Source organism: Eulemur rufifrons, chromosome 8 (assembly GCF_041146395.1).
Source record: "Eulemur rufifrons isolate Redbay chromosome 8, OSU_ERuf_1, whole genome shotgun sequence".
In the NCBI taxonomy this organism is placed as follows: Eukaryota; Metazoa; Chordata; class Mammalia; order Primates; family Lemuridae; genus Eulemur; species Eulemur rufifrons.
In genome coordinates this window covers 96532797-96551651 of record NC_090990.1, presented here as the reverse complement: position 1 = coordinate 96551651, position 18855 = coordinate 96532797, and the positions used below count along the sequence as shown (strand labels likewise).

The 18855-nt window shown below is 39.9% G+C and overlaps 1 protein-coding gene across 1 annotated transcript; it reads left to right on the top strand.

The window, feature by feature from the left end:
• The first annotated feature begins 13693 nt into the window (after positions 1 to 13693).
• On the top strand, positions 13694 to 14724 carry LOC138389856 (serum amyloid P-component-like). Its single transcript, XM_069478510.1, has 2 exons — positions 13694 to 13854; positions 13968 to 14724. The coding sequence occupies exons 1-2, from the start codon at positions 13791 to 13793 to the stop codon at positions 14573 to 14575; spliced, it is 672 nt and encodes a 223-aa protein (XP_069334611.1). The 5' UTR covers positions 13694 to 13790; the 3' UTR covers positions 14576 to 14724.
• The last annotated feature ends 4131 nt before the right edge of the window (positions 14725 to 18855 follow it).

The following is an 18855-nucleotide window of genomic DNA, read 5'->3' as shown; positions in this document are numbered from 1 at the left end:
TGGCACGGTGGTAAGCCCGTTGGGTTGCCTTTTTGCCTCTTATATCCCAGGCTAGAAACTAGAGAAGCCAGAAACCCAGAAATGCCAGTGGATGAGGACAAGAAAGCCCCAAGAAAAGTCTGCTTTCTCTGGACAAAGGATCAAGAAAGGGCAGCTTAACAAGACATAAAACATTGAGACAATAACTATTCCAGCAAATTACCACAGAATAAAACATTGTTTCCCCCATTCCACCCCTGCCAGCAAGACCAAGTGGAGAGCCTAGGCTTCCATCCTTGCCAAGCTACAATGAGACACCCTAACACTCCACTGGAGTAGTGTCAAAAAGGGCTATATGGGTAAACGGAAATTTCATCTGTATTAGGCAGTAACAACCCACCTCCTGGTAATCTCAGTGATGATCGGGGGGAACTGGGACTTTTGCTGCATGCAATAGTAATAAGGTGTTTCTATGCCTCCCTACAGGGGTAGTATCAGAGGAGGCTTAATGAAAAGTCAGGATTTTTACCACCATTCATCAGTAACAAGGCCACCTTCCACAGTGTCAGTAGAGGCTTCATGGGGTACAGTAAAAAGTCATCCTCCCACCTCTTGCAGTCAGGGTGATATCAGTTCAGATCTAGTGGAAAGCCTGAACTGTCATCCTCACCCTGCAGTACCAAGCATCCCCATCATCCTCTTGTCAACAGAGGTAGAGTGGAGAACCTGGACTTTCAACCCCACCTGGCAGTAAAATGGTAGCAACCTCTTTAGTGTCAGAGCAGTGCTAAAATACAAGCTTTAAATAAAATCCAGAGTCTTATAATATCAAACATATCCAGGTTGCAATCAAAAATCATTCATCTTACTAAGATCCAGAAAGATTTCAACAGATGACAATACCAACATGAAACAGATGCTAGAATTATCTGACAAGGATTTTAAATGAGCCATCATAAAATGTTTCAATGAGAAATTATGAGCAAGCTTGAAACAAATGAATAAGGAAAAAGTCTCAGCAAAAAAATTGAAAGTCTCAGCAAGGAAATAGAAGATATAGAGAAAATCCAAATAGAAATTTTGGAACTAAAACATACAATAACCAAAACTGAAAAACTCTAAGTATAGGCTCAACAGAAAAATGAAGAGAACAGTAGACGGAATCTGTGAACTTGAACACAGAACAATAGAAAGTACCCAATCTGAACAACTGAGAGAAAATCAACTGAAAAATAATGGACAGAGTCTAAAGGGACAGGTAGGACAGGTGGGACAGGTAGGACCATGATATCTAATACGGATATCATCATAGTCCCAGAGAAAGAGGAGAAAGAGGGAGAAACTAAAAAGATATTAGAACACATATGACTGAAAGTTACCCAAATTTGTCAAAGACATAAATCTACAGACTCAAGAAGCTTAAATATTAAGTGAAGTATCCCAAGAATGGAAAAACAAGCACCACATGTACTCACCAGCAAACTGGTTTCCCTGAGTGCACATTTGGGATTCACACCAATTGGGTATTGGACAGAGGTCGGGGCTGGGTGGAAGGGATGGGTGTATACCTACTTGATGAGTGCGATGCGCACTGCCTGGGGAATGGACACGTTTGAAGTTCTCTCTGGGGGGGATGGGGTGGGGGGAGGGGAGGAGTGCACACCTATATGATGAGAGTGATGTGCACTGTCTAGGGAATGGACACAACTAAAGCTCAGACTCGGGGGGATGGGGAGGCATGGGCAATGTATATAGCCTGATCTTTTGTACCCCCTTAATGAGCTGAAAAACAAACAAAAAATAAAAATAAAAAAAAAAATAAAATAGAAAAAAAAAAGAAGAAGAAGCTTAAATAAGCAAACCATAAATAGAATAAATCAAGAAATATCCACACCAAAAAACATCACTGTCAAACTTCTGAAAACAAAAGACAAACACAAAATATGAAAGCAGTAAAAGAGAAATGGTAAAAACAATTTGAATGATGATGGATCTCTTCTCAAAAACCATGGAGGACAGGAGGAAACTGCACAATACTTTTTGAGCATTGAAAGAAATTAACTGTAAACCCAGAATTCTATATCTAGTACAAATAATCTTCAGGAATAAAATAGACATCAAGGTATATTCAGAGAGAAAGGAAAACTAAGAGATTATTTCACCAGCAGGCCTACTCTAAAAGCATGGCTAAAGGAAGTTCTCTTAATTGAACAGTAGTAATAAAAGAGAACTCTTTGGAACATCAGGAAGAAAGAATATGGTGAGCAAAATATAGGTGATGTAATAGACTCTTGACATCTCTTGAGTTTTCTAAATTATGTTTGACAATTCAAGCAAAAATTATAACACTGTCTAGTATAGTTTTCAATATAGGCAGAGAACTATTTAAGATAAATATATTACAAATAGGGAGGGTAAAGAGATTTGAGTCATAGTTATATAAATCTACACATGATAAAATGATATGAAACTACACAGACACACACACACACACACACACTCGCACACACACACACATTGTACCTATGTCAAATTCCTGGTTTTCAAATTGGACTACAGTTATGTAAGATGTAACCACTGGAAGAAACTGGATGAAAGGTATAGAAGACCTCCTGCACTATCTTTGCAACAGTATGCCTGTCTCATTCTATGAGGCTAGTGTTACCTTCATACCAAAACCAAAGACATCACAAGAAAACAAGACTCAGGCCAATATCTCTTCTGAATATAGATGCAAGAATTCTCAACTAAATACTAACGAACTAATCCAGCACAATATAAAATTGTACACTATGATCAAGTAGGAATTATCCCAGGAATACAAGATTGGTTTAACAACCAAAAAGCAACTAATGTGTTATGTCCATACAATGGAATATCATTCAGCCATACAAAGGAACAAAGTACTGACACATGCTAAACACTGGATGAATCTTGGAAACATTACGCAAAATGAAGAAGTCACACAAACCACATATTGTATTGTTCCACTTATATAAAATTTCCAGAAAAGGCAAATCCATAGGAACAGAAAGTAGAATAGTGGTTGCTCAGGGATGGGGGTCCAGAGTAATGAGGAGTGACTACTACCAGGTATGGATAGGGTTTCTTTTTAGAATGATGAAAATGTTAGAAAATAAGATTCTGGTAATTGTAGCACAACTCTGTAAGTATAAAAGGCAATTTTTCTGGCATATATATGTGTGTATATATATCTCCTATCTCAATAAAGTTGTTTTCTAAAATATCAAAAAAATTATTTGCAACGTGTAGATAATTTATTATAGAGGCAACATCTCCCATGTACCTTATAAATTTCTATATATAGTAATGTACCACAACCTAAAATATAGAAAACATTCAAGAAAACTGTTAAGTATGTATACTTTGTTTATAAAGGCAAAGAAGAGGAAGATATTGTTGAGAAATTTCTATTAATAATGCTTGAACTGAGATATGTTTTAGCACAGAAAGGATGTGCTCAATTATCTGGAATATATTATTCTTTATCCTGGGCAAATGAATAAGTGAGGGGGGTGTTGTGTGTGTGTGTGTGTGTGTGTGTGTGTGTGTGTAAGTCTGGATATGGAATTTACAGTTAATCTATGGGTCTGAGGCCCAGTTCTTCCTAATCCTCATCTGTGTCATGTATATGTATTAATAAATACATGAAAATACAGGTAAACAATTTAGAACAGTATCTGTTCATAATAGGTTAGCTCTACCAGTACTGGTAATATTAATAGCAGCAGCCACAGTAGTAGCAATAATAGCAGTAAAATGGGGGAAATCATACTTACAGAAGTATTACAAATATTACAAAATATAAAATGAATGTAAAAAGTAATACTAAATAAATTTTAGGAATTATCATTCAGTAACATGATTTCCTACTATAATGTTTGTCACATTTTAGACCTTCAAATATTAGTTCCCTTCCTCCAATCCTACCCTGCCCCTCCCCCCACACACATATACACATCAGCAGTAGCAGACTAAAATGGGGTCTAGTACCTTTTAAATCTTCTTTTCTGAAAACTTGGGTCTGTGTGCTAGGCTTTACTTTTTGTTCTTTCAGCTTAGGCTCATCTATTCTGCTTACCTCTTCTCTCTCTTCTTCCAAAGGCACTGTATTCCTCACTAAGATTTGCTTGACTTATTGTTGGATTTGCTGCAGCTCTTTTCTTCTCTAATCAGTTTGTTATAGATTGAGAAATGGAAGTAGCAGAAGAACTTGGCCTAAACTACAGAGGGATCTGATAGAGGAAAAGAATACCCATGGGATTTTGCTTTTCTAATGTGTTATTTTTTTTTTCTTTTTGTTTTCACCCTCAGATAAACAGAATCTACACGTGGGCAAGAAGAAATGTGTCCAGGTGCTTCTACTGACTACCGAATTCCAGGAAGCACAAATACAGGTCTTGTGCTTTGTAAGTGCTCACCACTTCATCCATCTAGAGTTGTATTGAGACCCTGCAGTGTGTCAGGCCCTGTGCTGGGTACCAGGCATGCAGAGATAGATGCCAGTTTGCATGGCCTTCTAACAACCACCCCTTTCCAAGTTTCTGTGCTAGCCATACCATTCCCTTTGCTGGCCATACTCTTTCTCACCCTACCCAAATTCAGTTCACCTAGTTGAAAACATGTCTCCTTCTAATTTCAGCCTCTTTCTGGACTATCCCAAGTAGAACAGAGTGCTCATTCCTTCTGACCAAGCCCTCCCCTCAGAAGTCTCTACCACCATCACCTGCCTTCCTGTGCACTTACCGAAGCTTCTGCACATTTTTTAACATGTTAGTCTCTTTCTCTTGAGACCCTGAGCTTCTTAAGGGTACATACTCTGCCTGGCTTAGGAGAGTGACTGACAACATCATAAATACTGAGTGCTTATATTTTGATTGGATGTATGGCAAAATTTTCTACTGAAAGAAGGATACACCTTTTGAAAAATAGAAATAACACCACAATAAGTATTAAAATATTAAAGATATTCACAGAGTTCTGTAGAAGAAGAGATGAAGGAGCAATCAGCTTTTCCTGGGTAAGACAGAAAATAGAAGAGAGTAACTGTTGATGATGATGATGACGATGATAATGATGATGATGGTGATGATGATGATGATGATGGTGATGGTGATGATGATGATGGCAGCCGCTACCATTTTCTTCACTGATGGAACCCAAATTCTTCAAATATATCTTCTATCACTCTCTCCTCTAGTTACTCTTCTCTAGTCTCACAAGACTTCCTGTTATTTCTCAAACATTCCAGGATTTTCCTGATATAAGCTTTTGTATTGTTTTATGATATCTTTGATTAAGATGTGTTTATATCTGAGTGTACGCATGTGTGCATACGGTGTTGCAATATAAAATTTACTTCTTATTGTAAATTTTTGTCAAATAGTTTTGCAGAACTCTATGCTACAGAAATATATTTTTAACTTGATAAATAAAATACTTCTTTGAAAATCTGATTTTAAAAATGCACAGGTACCTGCACATGTAATATTTTGCACACAATTTCCGAGAGTCCACAAATTCACTGAAACTCATTCAAAACCCCCCTAGGGATCTAGGGACCTCAGCTTCAGAACCACCCCTAAAGGTACATCATGTGCTGATCATTGCTGATACACTGACATTACCTAGTAACATATACAGTTCTGCCAAGTGAGTGGACAGGGACATTCCAGAAGAAGGCACCCACCATGCCTGGAACCATTGACCTCCAGCAGCCTTCTGGAAGGAGAGAAAATAACAGGTCACCAAAAAATGTGTTTTAGGCCTGCTTCTGTGGTTTAAAAATATGGCAGTCTATGCGATGACTTAAAGATTGCTAAAATAGCCACGGATTATACCTCTCCTTCTATTACATAAGTGCTCTGTTTGAAATGTGAATTTGCAACCACTCCCTTAAAGATATTGTTTCTCTATGAAAAAAAAAAAAAGTATAAGATAGAAAATGGAAAGAGTTGATGTTGGGGCTGAAATAACAATGAGTTCCTTATTCCCAAAACATAGGAGTGTGTGCAAATAGATGCCACTATACCTTGTCATCTGCAATGTACCTTCTAGCTCTGTCTCACAGTGGACATACATAAAAATTTTCTTAATTACACACATTACTACCCATGTAAGGGAAAAAAGTGTTAAGATATGGTCAGAAATGTGCTCTTCAAAACAAAAACTCTAGTGGGAAAACATAAGTGACAAAAATAAACTTTTAGCCCGCCACCCCACTATCACTCTCCCACCCTCCCACCCAGCAGAATGAAAAATGGGCATTTGGGGGCTTGATTCATTGAAAATTTCAGCCCACATTTAAAGAAGAGCAACCAAAACCACATGCCCAGAATTAGCCATCTCCACCATCCCAAATAGTTACCATGCAGCCACTACGGAATCAACAATTCTCAAAAGCTTTCAAGGAACTGGAAGAAAAATGTTTAAGGAGAGGACATCTAGACAAAGTTGTCATTCTTTGAGAAGAGTCCCCCATCTATTCTTCCTCTGCTCAGCTTCTGGGGCTGCAACAATAATGTAGTTTTAAAAGATCTTTATTCCCGGAGTGAAGCAAGCCTACAATACAGCCATGCCATGTGTGAGATGAGGCTCCGCCTGAGTCCTGCATGTAGGTCTTGTCTCAAGGCCCAGGAAATGATGCTGTGCTTTCATGGTGACTCCGACCGCACCCCTCTCACCGTAGATTAACCAGGTCCTGTGCCCTTAAACTGACCGCTAAAGCTAAGCCCTACCACCAACCCTAACCCTTGACCCTGAACCTAAGCCCCGAGCCTAAAGCCCAACACTAACTCTAAACCCTTACCCTAAACCTAATCCCTAACCCTAATGCTAACCCCTAAACGTAACCCTAACCGTGAACAGTAAACCTAACCCTAACCTCTAACACAAACCATAACACATAACTCTAAACCTAAAACTAACCCTAACCCTTAACCCTAAACCTAAACCCTAACCCTAACTCTTAACCTTAACCCTAACCGTTAACTCTCACGCTAACCTTTTTCTTTCTTTTTTTTTTATTTCATCTTGTTATGGGGGATACAGAATTTCAGGTTACATACGTTGCTCATGGAAGTAGTGTGAGAGTTAGGGTTGGGGTTGGGGTTAGGGGTTTCGAGTTAGGGGAAAAAAAAAATAAAAAATAAAATAAAAAAATAAAAACCAAATACTTATGATGTGAATAAGTCTCTAATTCATCTTTGTGAATTAAGAAATGTATATGTTAACCGTTTTTATCTTAATAAAACAAAAACTTGTAAAAACAAAAAAATAAATAAATAAATAAATAAAAATAAATAAAAGATCTTTAAACCACATTATCCTCCTACAGAAATAGAGGGTACTCCACCTAAATACACACTATTTGAGTGGCCAGTGGAGATGGATTCATGGACCTATTTTTTCTGAAACTATTTATTTTCCAATCAGCACATGGCATGGAAAGCCTTTTTGAAATGCCAATTAAGGTTCGTAAGACTGAAATCATGAAGCTAGGGAAAGTCTCAGGTGGTCCTAGGGGTTCTTTATCCGAAGTTACCACTGCCATTATCATCACTATGTTTGTTCCACTCAGAGAGAAAAGTCAAGCACCAAATGGCCAGGTGAAGTGGAAGCAGGGAGGATTTTCAATCAAATCACTCACGCATAGGAATAAGTTGTCAAAGGGCTTCTGGAGTGCTGCCCACCTCTGCAGTAATGTGCACCCTAAGGAGAAATCCTAGCTTCTGCCTTCTTTCTAGAGCTTAAGCAGAAAAGCAGTCTAAGCATCAACCAATTCACACCAAAGCTTTCTATTTGATCTACTTGTGAGATGTAAAATGTTTGTGGGCAAGAAAAATATTGCTCTGGACTAAAGGTCTCCTGATGAAATGAGTCAATCTGTTAAGAAATGCTTCTGTCCACAACTCTGTACATGGTATCCTCGGCCTCCGTGTACCTTAGATTGTAAACAACAGGGTCCAGAGTCAGAGAGAGGGTGGTGTAGTTCTTTGATACAATGTCTATTTTCTACTAAATTTATCAGCTTATGCTTGAGGTAGGCAATATATACACAGCCATATTAGAAAATGACCCTGGTGCAAAGGGAGGTGTAGGGAGAAAAGCCCCCAGTGAGGCCATCCTGAGCATGGTGGAGGTGATGGGGATGTCCACGTAGGAAATACAAACCAAATCCATGGACACCTGCCCATAAGCCCGGTGAATAAAATATTGTTTACTTTGTGGATAGTATTGTCACTGCAGAATAGTTTCATGACAGGAAGGAAGTCACAGAAGTGAGCCACCACAGTGTCATGGAGGTACAAATGGAACATGGATGTCATCTGAATAACTGCCATGGTCAGGCCAGTGCAAAAGGCACTACACACCAACTGAGCACACACCCTGTTTGCAAAGATTGTGCACCTCAGGATTTTCCAGGCAACCACACAGCAGATGGCAAATGAGATGACAGAGACCAAGATTGCCTGGTTCTGAGCTGTGAGACCAGAGAGCACTGTGGAATAGGGACCAGTGCTTTTTCTCTGAGCTAGCCAGCATGCTCAGGAAACAGTGCATGGCCAATGAGAGTGAGAGCTGTGATGCTGGTATTCCCTGTTGAAGCTAAGATGTGGATGACATCACTCACAAAAGTAGGAGACACCCAGGAAAGTGAGCTCTGTCAGCTTCTGTTAGGTTCTTTCTCTGTACTCTGAAGTTTTAGGGATACCAATAGGATGGCTCAGCATGGGAAATTTCTTGTTCTGACATGGGCAGAAACATGGCAAAGGGAAAGACAAGATGACGAGAGTGGAACAAGACCTCTTCCAGCCACAGAAGTGAGAAATCTGTTTCTGCTTCTTCAATGTGTGCATTCTCTGTCACTGTAGACTGAGAAACACATTTCCATACATAAAGAAGGGAGCTTTTCTCTTCAACATAATCAAGATACAGAGTTGTACTGAGTCCTTGCCATTTTATATATATATATGATGTTTTTGCACATCTGTTCCCCCAGATGCTGGTGTCAGGAAGGGATTGTGAAGAGCAAGGAGATAGCTGTGGCCAGTGGATTCCAATGAATAATAAATTTTATAAAAATTTCATATTTAAATAAAGATAGACAAAAAATTCATCTCAGCAATGAAGGCTAAATTTTATAAAAATTATGAAGATGAGCAGTTTGAAAAGAAGTGCGGCAGTACGGGGATGTTGAGAAGGATAAAGTCTGAGTTACTAATACGGTGACATTCTAGAGAGTAGTTTCAGGTGAATTCTGAATTTAGAAGTGAGAATTCAGTGAGGTAACATGGTCTAGATGTCTCACTGAACCCGAAAGGAGAAGATAACAAGCACGGATTTTCTTTTCTAAATGAACCCTGAAATTAGGAACAGTGAAATGGGACCCAGAAAAGACTCCTGTGTATCAACAGGACCTGGAAAGTGACCAGCCAGTTTATGAAGCTGCCAGGATTGGGAAGGGGAGGTAGGAGTCTGCGGCAGCGAGCCTGGCATTTAGTGTGTGAAGGAGCTCCTTTGGTGTAAAGGTCAGTCATAATCTCAGATGAACACTGATATTTCTCTGTTGTTGGGTGAAATGTTATGGGGTGGGAAACAGAGACGCGATAGCCACTCAGTCAAGAAGAGACAACTATAATTTATGTGAGAAATACACATTGGATCCTGAGTCTCCTGTAGAGTATCTTATCTCTGTCCTTTTGTTCTCTGTCAGAATTACTGAACCTTAAGAAACAGACTCCCTTCCTCGTTCTCCCTCCGTCATTCCCTGAAACTTGGCTTCTGCCATACTCACTGTACAAAAATTGCTCTTTCAAAGGTCACCAATGAAGTTTTTATTGCTAAATTCAGCATCCATTCTACTTAGATCTCTCTGATATACTTAATACCACTGGAAACTGCTTCTTGGACACTGACGCTGACTTGGTTGCCATGACACTGCACACACTATCCTTCTCCCTGTCAAACGTTGTTTTTTGTCTCCCTGCCACCTTCCCCCAACTCCAACACCCTTCTCATACCTCCAAGCCCATGAAAGCAAATACTCCCTCAGGTCAGCACTTGGCTCCCTGACCTTTTCTCTCTTCTCTCTTCTCTCTTCCACTGAAAGAGATAATCCATTTTTGTTCCATCATTACTTATATGTTGATTCCTCTGAAACCCATATTTCTAAGCCCAAGTGCCAGTCACATATTTCAAATTCTCCACTGGCCTTTATATGTATGTGTAGGTCATACTAAAATTTCAAATTTAGCATTTTGGGACCCAAAGTTATCACCTACCCTTCACCTCCTCTAAATGCATGTCCTCTCAATTGTCCTATCTGCACCAGTAGTAGCACATTTTTCCAAATGATATGCAATCATAAATGTGGTTCCATATTCTACATACTTTTATTTTTGAAATTCCATCTTTACTCTTTTTTTCTTTTACTATAGGATCCTGTCATCAATCTAAGATTTTGTAACTTTAGTTTTAAACAACTGCATATCAGGGTGATAATCAGTAACTTTTGATGCCTCTATTTTTTCTTTCCATCTAAATACTCTGAAATTTCCTTACAGCTTACACAGCAGAATACAGAATACACAGCAAATAATTCTTTATATTAGAACCTAAATCCAGTTCTACCCCATATTCTACTTAATTCTCTTCACTTCCAGTCTTTCCTAATGGTTATTGTGACTTTATGTCTTCTATCAATACTGAAGGCCTTAGCAGGTATCTTGGAGGCACCCTTTAATCCCCCCAGTAATCTTCAATTATATCTCATACCTCTACCTTTTTATAGTTCAAGTCAGATCCTCTTTCTAGTACTGCCAATGCCCTCTTCCCTATCTGCTCTGAGGGCAAACTGTATTGCATGCCAACTGACAGAGCCAGGATAGCTCTGTTTGAGGCCCTGCTTCTTTTCAACATACTATCGTCTTTCCTGCCCCACTTTCAACCCTTCCAGAGACCCCCAAACAGGAACCACCACCCCTACCTGAACTTTCACTGGCAGGAAGGCACCCAGGAGCCTCTCAGCAACAGTGGGGATTGGTTCACCTGGAGAACTACACTTAGTTCCAAAGACCCAGGGTTCATTTTCCAGCATCCTGACATCGGAGTTTTCCTTTCTGCAATAGGAAGAATCCTCAGTTTTCACTTTGACAACCCCTAAATCTCAGACTGTTCTCTTCCAAGGCCTGAGAAACAGTCCAGAGAAGGAAACTAAGGAATAGAATCAGGCCCCACTTTCCAACTACGATTTCCTCTTCACAGTGTTTGAACACAACATTTTCATGTCCAACTGCAAACCTTGGCCCTCAGCCTCTATAGCTGTATGAGCCCCCATTACCTCCTGTCTCTACAGGTTCACTCATCGCCAGGCCAGCTCCATGGATTCCTCTCCCATTAGAAAATGCTCTCTTCTACATAAATCTCCAAATCATTCTGTGTTGACAGAATGCTAATGTATTAATTTATGATGAAAACTAGAAGCATCTGGTGAACCCTATGTTTGCTGAATTTTATGGCACTCATTAATTAATATCTGGAAATGTTAGGGAATCGTGTAGTCCCTGGGTTCTCAGTAAAGGTTACCTCCCAGCTCCTACTCCCAGAATTACCTGCTCATATTACTCAGTTGTGTTCTACTTTTTATTACTACTAATCTATTTCATGTATAAAGTCCTCACCCTACTTTAATACTTTGATTCCACAAATATATAACAGGCTCCTTTCATATAAAAGAAAAATTGTTCGATAAAGTGGGTAAGCTAAATATGAGTAAGACCTAATACCCAGCTTCAATCTAGATGGGATAATAGATCAATACACTAATATCTATAGCATGCAACAGACAATGGTAATAGCCATAAGAGGCTCTAAAAATGATATTAATAACTGTAATGATAATCATCCAAGACACTGTTCCATGTACTTTATACATATTATGGTATCTTATTTATCTTCACAAAAGCACCATAGGGTAGATAATTTCATCTTTGTTTTGCAGAGGAAGAAACTAAGGTTCAGAGAGGTTTAGTGACTTGTACAATAGCCAACCACTAGTAAATGGCAACACTGGAATTCTACTCTAGTCTCAGATCTTAACCCTATGAGGAGTTCAAAGGAGGTGAAAACAATTTCTAGGCGGGACATCAGAAAAATCTTCATGAAACAAATCACTTTTGAGATTAATTTTGAAGAATGGTTAGGATTTTAAGAAACAGAAAAGGATAAATGGAAATTCAAGACAGAATGAAGGTAATGAATGGAAGTAAAGAAATCAGGAAAGCCAGGCATGTATGAAGAACAACAATTAGAGATGGTTGACTGGAGGGTAGAATTTGATTAAGAGGTTACAGCCAAGTTGGAGCCAGATTACAAATGGCATCAGCTTCCGAGCTGAAGGATCTATATTTAATTCAAGAGCCAATAGGATGTATAACCCCAAGTCTGTCACCAACCCTGACTGTGCAACAAGCCAAATTAGGCTTCACAACCTGGGATTCAGCTTAGAAAAAAAGAATAGAGATTGGAAACTGCCCAGAGATGAGGATGAGAAGAATAATTTGAATGGTAGAGGAAATGAATTCTCGGTGGGAGTGATTGTCATTGAAAAGAGTGATGAGAAGATCCGAGGTGAGCTGAGAGAAGAAAGAATGAACAAGAGACTAACCAGCAGGATGAGAATGAAGATGTCATAGAATTTAGGGATGAGAAAGAAGAAAAATAATGTGGCTAGAAAGTGGAACATTAGTTTGATAACTTACAGGCAGAGCAGGTTTGAGCGATGTCTAGAAAAGTGTGATGTTTTAAGCAGTAGCAGAGAGAATAAAGACAGAGGTCACTGGGGTAGCATGAAGGTCAGTCACCACTGAATCCCTACCATCTAGTGTAGTGGGAATTAGTGAATAAATGTGAGTGTAATGTATTAATGGGGTCATCACCAAAAATGGATTAGATATACCCTCAATGGCCAAGGACTCAAAGAAGGGGAGAGGAAAACTAGGGGAGATGCTGACATCTCTGCAGGTATTGGGTGGGTCACCAGGAAAACAAGTCATAATGAGAAATGAGAAAATCTAGGATAGGGAAGCATCATGAGACGCAAAGAAAAATACCTGAGTAATAGCAGCAGAAAAATACAAAGCTTCAGGCGGACAGAAAGTTTGTCTTCTAATTCTCTCTTTCCCCTAGCAATGCCTGGATATATTACTCAATATCAAATTAATCAAAAGTGATGGGAATTTTTAGGATTTTCAACAGAAAGCAGAAACCCAGAATATCCTACAAACAGAAGACTAGTTCACAGAACTATGAAAGGAAGAAAAGGCCTTGGACCATGAGAGGCCTGGGCTCCTGGCAGAGCACAGAGCTGTCAGAGAGATGGGCCCCTGGAGAAGGGAATGAAGCCCTCCTGATGTGGCCAGCCTGGTGCTCATCCCATCCGTAACCTGCAGCTCTGCAACCACCACTCTCTTCCCAGAAACAAACTCTGGGTCACAAGAGTTGGAGCTCTAGCAGTCTAATAAATAACTCCCATTGATTTTCCAGCCCGGAGCCTCCCCACCCCTTCCCGATCAGCAGCTCTGATTGCTGGCACAAGGGGGCAGGCCTGGAAAATCACTCACACATTATTGGTGCTCCCCAATCCCCCTCCTCACCCAAGGTGCATATGAACCCTGAATAGCTGAGGTCTTAGAGCATGAATCTCAGACGCTGGGTGGACAGCCACTGTGTTGCCTGCTACCCTAATCCTAGTCACTGCTGCTGCTATAACAGCCCCCCCACGCTAAGAAATGAACAAGTTGCTGCTTTGGGCCTCTGTACTCACCAGCCTCCTGGCAGCCTTTGCTGAGACAGGTAGGGAGGTCAGGGGATAGTCAAGGAGCATGGGTGAGAAAAGAGGTTGAAACTGGGATATTTTTTCCTGCATTTATGGTGAAGGTCATTTCATTTCTTTCTTTATCCCACAGACCTCAGCGGGAAGGTGTTTGTGTTCCCCAGAGAATCTTCTAGTGATCACGTGAGCTTGATTACACAGCTGGACAAACCTCTAGAGAACTTTACCTTGTGTTTTCGAGCCTTTAGTGACCTCTCCCGTCAGTACAGCCTCTTCTCCTACAACACCCAGGGCAAGGATAATGAACTACTAATTTATAAAGAAAAACATGGAGAGTACAGTTTATACATTGGGAAAGCCAAAGTTACATCAAAAGTTATTGAAGAGTTCCCGGCCCCGGTGCACATCTGTGTTAGCTGGGAGTCCTCCTCAGGCATTTCTGAATTTTGGGTCAATGCGAAGCCCTTGGTGAAAAAGGGTTTGAAGCAGGGTTACTCTGTGGGAGCTCACCCCAAGATTGTCCTGGGGCAGGAGCAGGATACCTACGGGGGTGGGTTTGATAGGAGCCAGTCCTTTGTGGGAGAGATTGGGGATTTGTACATGTGGGACTCTTTGCTCTCCCCAGAAGAGATCGTGTCAGTTTATCAAGGTTCTTCCTTCAATTCTAATATCCTGAACTGGCGGGCTCTGAACTATGAAATAAAAGGATACGTCATCATCAAACCTATGGTGTGGCTCTGAGATCTTGAATCAAGAGTGCTTGAAAATGAAAAAAGAATGAAATAAAAACATCTAAGAGGTCTCCTCAAAGCAACTGGATACTACTAGATCTACACCTGCAGCTCTTTCTTCTTTGTTTGCCAAATAAAAATAAATACTATATTATGCTACTTGCATTTGTTTAGTGCTTGTCATGGTCACATACACATTCTCTTATATCTACTTATTTGGTAATTGGTGTTTCATTATCCAGAAAAATCAGGTTGTAAAATATGGGGAGGGAAACCCTTATGTAACTAGAAAGGTAGAGCACAAAGCCAGAGCACTCAATGGGTGGACAGTGACAGCACATACAAGCTACTAACAATCATTTTAATAACAATTCAAAATATGAGTAGCATTGCAATCCAAATCTGTCTTTTTGTTTTTCCAGCTACAAATCAATCAAAAAAAAAAAAAAAGGTGGGATGTCGCAGCAGGGAAACAACTGTAATGAGATATGTAAGCAATCATTGAGAATCTGACAGCTAGTAAGGAGACAGTGAGGGAAAAAAAACAGAGGTAGGAATAAAAACTAAAAATGTATAAGAGACTGGGATCATTTTAAGTGAAGACAAAATTGACTTTATATCTCAAAAATCTGAGGGCTACTGTATAGTGCTTGATTTTCATAATGCTGCCCTGATGTCATCAAGAAAATATTATAGTCCAAATATTGCTCACACGAATCACCTCTTTAAAGTTCTTCCATGGAGCTCCACTTCTTGCAGGTTATAATTTAAACCTCTTGATGTGACATTGCCCTCCATAACCAAGTCCCACTTACTCTCTCTGAAATGTACACAGAGAATAAACACAAAATACCCTAAAACGTACTCTTTATATAACTCTTAGCACAGCAAGTGGCATCCTAATTACAACACAGCAAAATAATTGTCAGATGTTACCATTAGTAGTTATTTTTATGATTATGAAAGGCACAGAGCCGAGTGCCTGGTACACCCTCAATAAATATGAGTGGCCTTCCCAGAGAAGCAAGGACCCCAGAGGGAGTTTAGGCTGCATATGGGAAGTAAGGCAGGCATTTCCCACTGATAATGAATAGCCAGGGAAATCAGACAAAGAGCATCCAGAACAGCTCCAGAATGCTAACCAAAGCAATTACTTAAAACTCATAAGGCCATTTACCCTTAGTGGACAAAGAGGCAGGCACCAGATACAGAGAAGTGGGATAGAACCTAGAAACTCCATATGGGGCAATGGGGTTGAAGGAGAGAGGAACAGAGAGGGCGTGGAAAGATTTGCTGAGATACTTAAATGGAGGAACAAGGACTTCCTAAGAACATTTCAACATTTCCGGTGAGGTAGTGCTCTGGTTTGGATATGGTGTGTTTGCCCCTGCCAAAGCTCATGCTGACCTTTGATCCTCAGTGTATTGGTTTTGGGAGGTAGAGCCTAGTGGGATGTGTTTGGGCTACGAGGGCAGATTCCCTTATGAATATCTTGGTGCCATTCTCACAGTACTCAGTGAGTTCTTGCTCTTGCAAGACTGCGTTAATTCATGTGGAAATGGATTAGTTCCCGCCAGAGTGGGTTACTACAAAGCCAAGACGCCCCTCAGGTTTCCCTCTCTTTGCACACACCCTCTTTCCCTTTGACCTTCTCTGCCATGTTGTGACACAGAATGAAAGCCCTTTTTGATGCCTTGTCCTTGAACTTCTCAGCCTGCAGAACGGTGAGCTAAATAAACCTCTTTTCTTTATATTGATAAATTACCCAGTCTCAGGTATACTTTTATAGCAACACAAAATGTACTAAGACAGATAGAAACCATTTAGAACATTGAATTGGTTAGGCAGGCATTTTAGCAATGTGGGAAATTATTAGTTTCCAATTTTCATCTCATAAGTTAGGGTTTGTTTTATGCTTCCTTAATATTAACCACCATTCCATAAAGTTGTACTGTGAGTGCTAGAAAGACCTATTCTTGGGTCTAGAAAGATCTATCCTTTTTTAACAGATATTTCCACCAAGAATATATGAATCTGTTGTTTGCATTTAACGTTTAATAGTCCCTTTGCCAAGGAACTGAAAACAAGTTTTAGAAATGAAGCCAGTGTATTTTTAAGTGTTGTCATACATTCATCCAACTATATATTGAGCAACTACCACATCAGGCACTTTTCCAGGTACCAAAAATATAAGATTGAATGAAACAATCACGGTGCTTGCTTTTTTGGAGTTTATATTCTAATAAATCAGTGTCACCTAAATATGGATTCCTCCTCATAATAATCAGCCTGTGTTGTAACCCATCCCTCACATCCTTAGGCTCCCTTCTATCTCAGGTTGATGTCATACTTCCCTTTCCAACTCCACCTGAGTTAGAGGTATCATTTATTTTTGGTGATCATTCATAACTTCTTGCATATGTCTTAGGATCTATTGTTCATGTTTAATTTCTTGCTCTTCTGAACACTCTGTCCTTCAAGATGGCTCTTTTGGTTAGAATCCAAGATGGCTACATGTCAGCTCTTTTTTCTATGTGGCTCACATTTCATCCAAAAGAAACACTCATGCATCCCTTGTCCCTGTAAATTCTAGGAGTCCAAGATGATCTTAATGGAGACCACACTGTTCTGCTTCTGCAGTGGTTGTAGCTTTTTCAAGTCATATGAGTCTCCCACTAGCAAGGAGCATATTTTAAGCTTTCTGAGTGATTTCCATTGAAGCCCCCTCACTGGGCTTGAGGTGAAGGAAGTAGGAAGACCAACAATCACCTCCTCAAGGTACCCCGAACATAACCCACTTCTCCCTCAGAGCAGCAATAACAGCAAAGCAACAGCTTTCTCCAAAGTTCTTTGGAGAAGTGCTCTCCTATCCCCACCTTCTGTCCTCTCTATGCACCTTGTTCTGGCCAAGAGATACAAAAATCATGGAGCTGGTTCTTAGTCATTTCCTGTGTCAATTCTTCATTTGAGTGGATCTGTGTGTACTATTTTTATTACCTAATATCTATCATATCAATGGCTCATTCAAAAATGAATAAAGCAAAGTCCATTTGAACATCATTTAAAATAGAAATGGGACTTCTGATAACTTTATTTGGGCATTTTTCTCAGATACAGTGATTGTCACAACAAAGAAAGCAGCAAAGTCACAGAGGAAACTACTTGAGTGACTCAGAATCTATAAGGAACATGGAAGGACCTAGAAGGCATGATAACCCAGGAACATAGTTGAGTAGTGATTCAGTAACTGCCTTGATAATTGCCACCTTCCCCATATTTGTCACTAAAGCTGGTAGAGCCTAGGAATAAGTAGTACACAAGATGTACAATGAAGAGCTAAAATAAGGAGTAATCTGTAATATGAAAAGTAATTTTTGAGCCTCTATCTTGTGCACATAAGGATCTGACTCTTACTTGTGTAGCTGCAGAAAAACAGGTAGGAGCATTTAGCTGCACGGTTCTGGGACTGATTTTTCCAAAGAAGAACAAAGAGGATTTTCCTGAATGAGAGGGCTTGCAGCTATTAATAGTTCTCTACAGGTTTTATGGGGAAGACTCTGGGTGAAGGTCTGAGGTTAAAGCAATAATGTTTCTTAGTTTTGGATATGCCTTAGGTTTCACATGAATTGGGGTGAGAATAAAAAGACATTTATCTTACCTGCACTAAAGAGGATCAATTTATAGTTACATTTGGAAAAAATGTGGATACTTTTTAGGTATTCCTCAGACTTTCTATTGTTTAGAAAGAAGAAGTGTCCATGATCGTTCAAAGAATAGAAGGAAAAGTAAAACATGGCCTGAGTTACCTTTAATTCTTATGTTGAGAGGACTAAATCACTGATTAACACTCAACTCCATTTGTATTCCAGAATTTTCTATTTTGTTTTGTCTGGCCAGGAACACTCTTCTCTGAATTCAACATGAGAGATGCCTAGGGACTCCACTATCCACTCTGAGCACTGGTAAAGGCTTATGCCTCGTGTAATATAAACCTCAGGATCCAGAACAAAGTTAATCTAATGCTAGTGATACGTGGCACTGAGGCCCATGGTCTGTGAGGGGTTCATACTGCTGTGTCTGGAGTGAGAGGCCGAAGACAAACACAAAGCACTTCACCTAGACCTCTAGCTGCTGCTACAGCTTCTCACCACAGCCTCTCAAGGTTCCTGTGAGGATTCGATGTGACAATGTGCACAAAGCATCCACTCAGTTCATGTTCTGGCATAATGCAAGTGCTCAGTGATTGTTAGCTAGGATGATAATGACTTTAATCATCTGCCTTAATTTCTT

Bases quoted from the DNA above. Each gene is read 5' to 3' on its own strand.
- LOC138389856 (XM_069478510.1), top strand. From the start codon at position 13,791: ATGAACAAGTTGCTGCTTTGGGCCTCTGTACTCACCAGCCTCCTGGCA. The intron at 13,855-13,967 runs GTAGGGAGGTCA...TTTATCCCACAG, and splicing joins GGCAGCCTTTGCTGAGACAG to ACCTCAGCGGGAAGGTGTTT.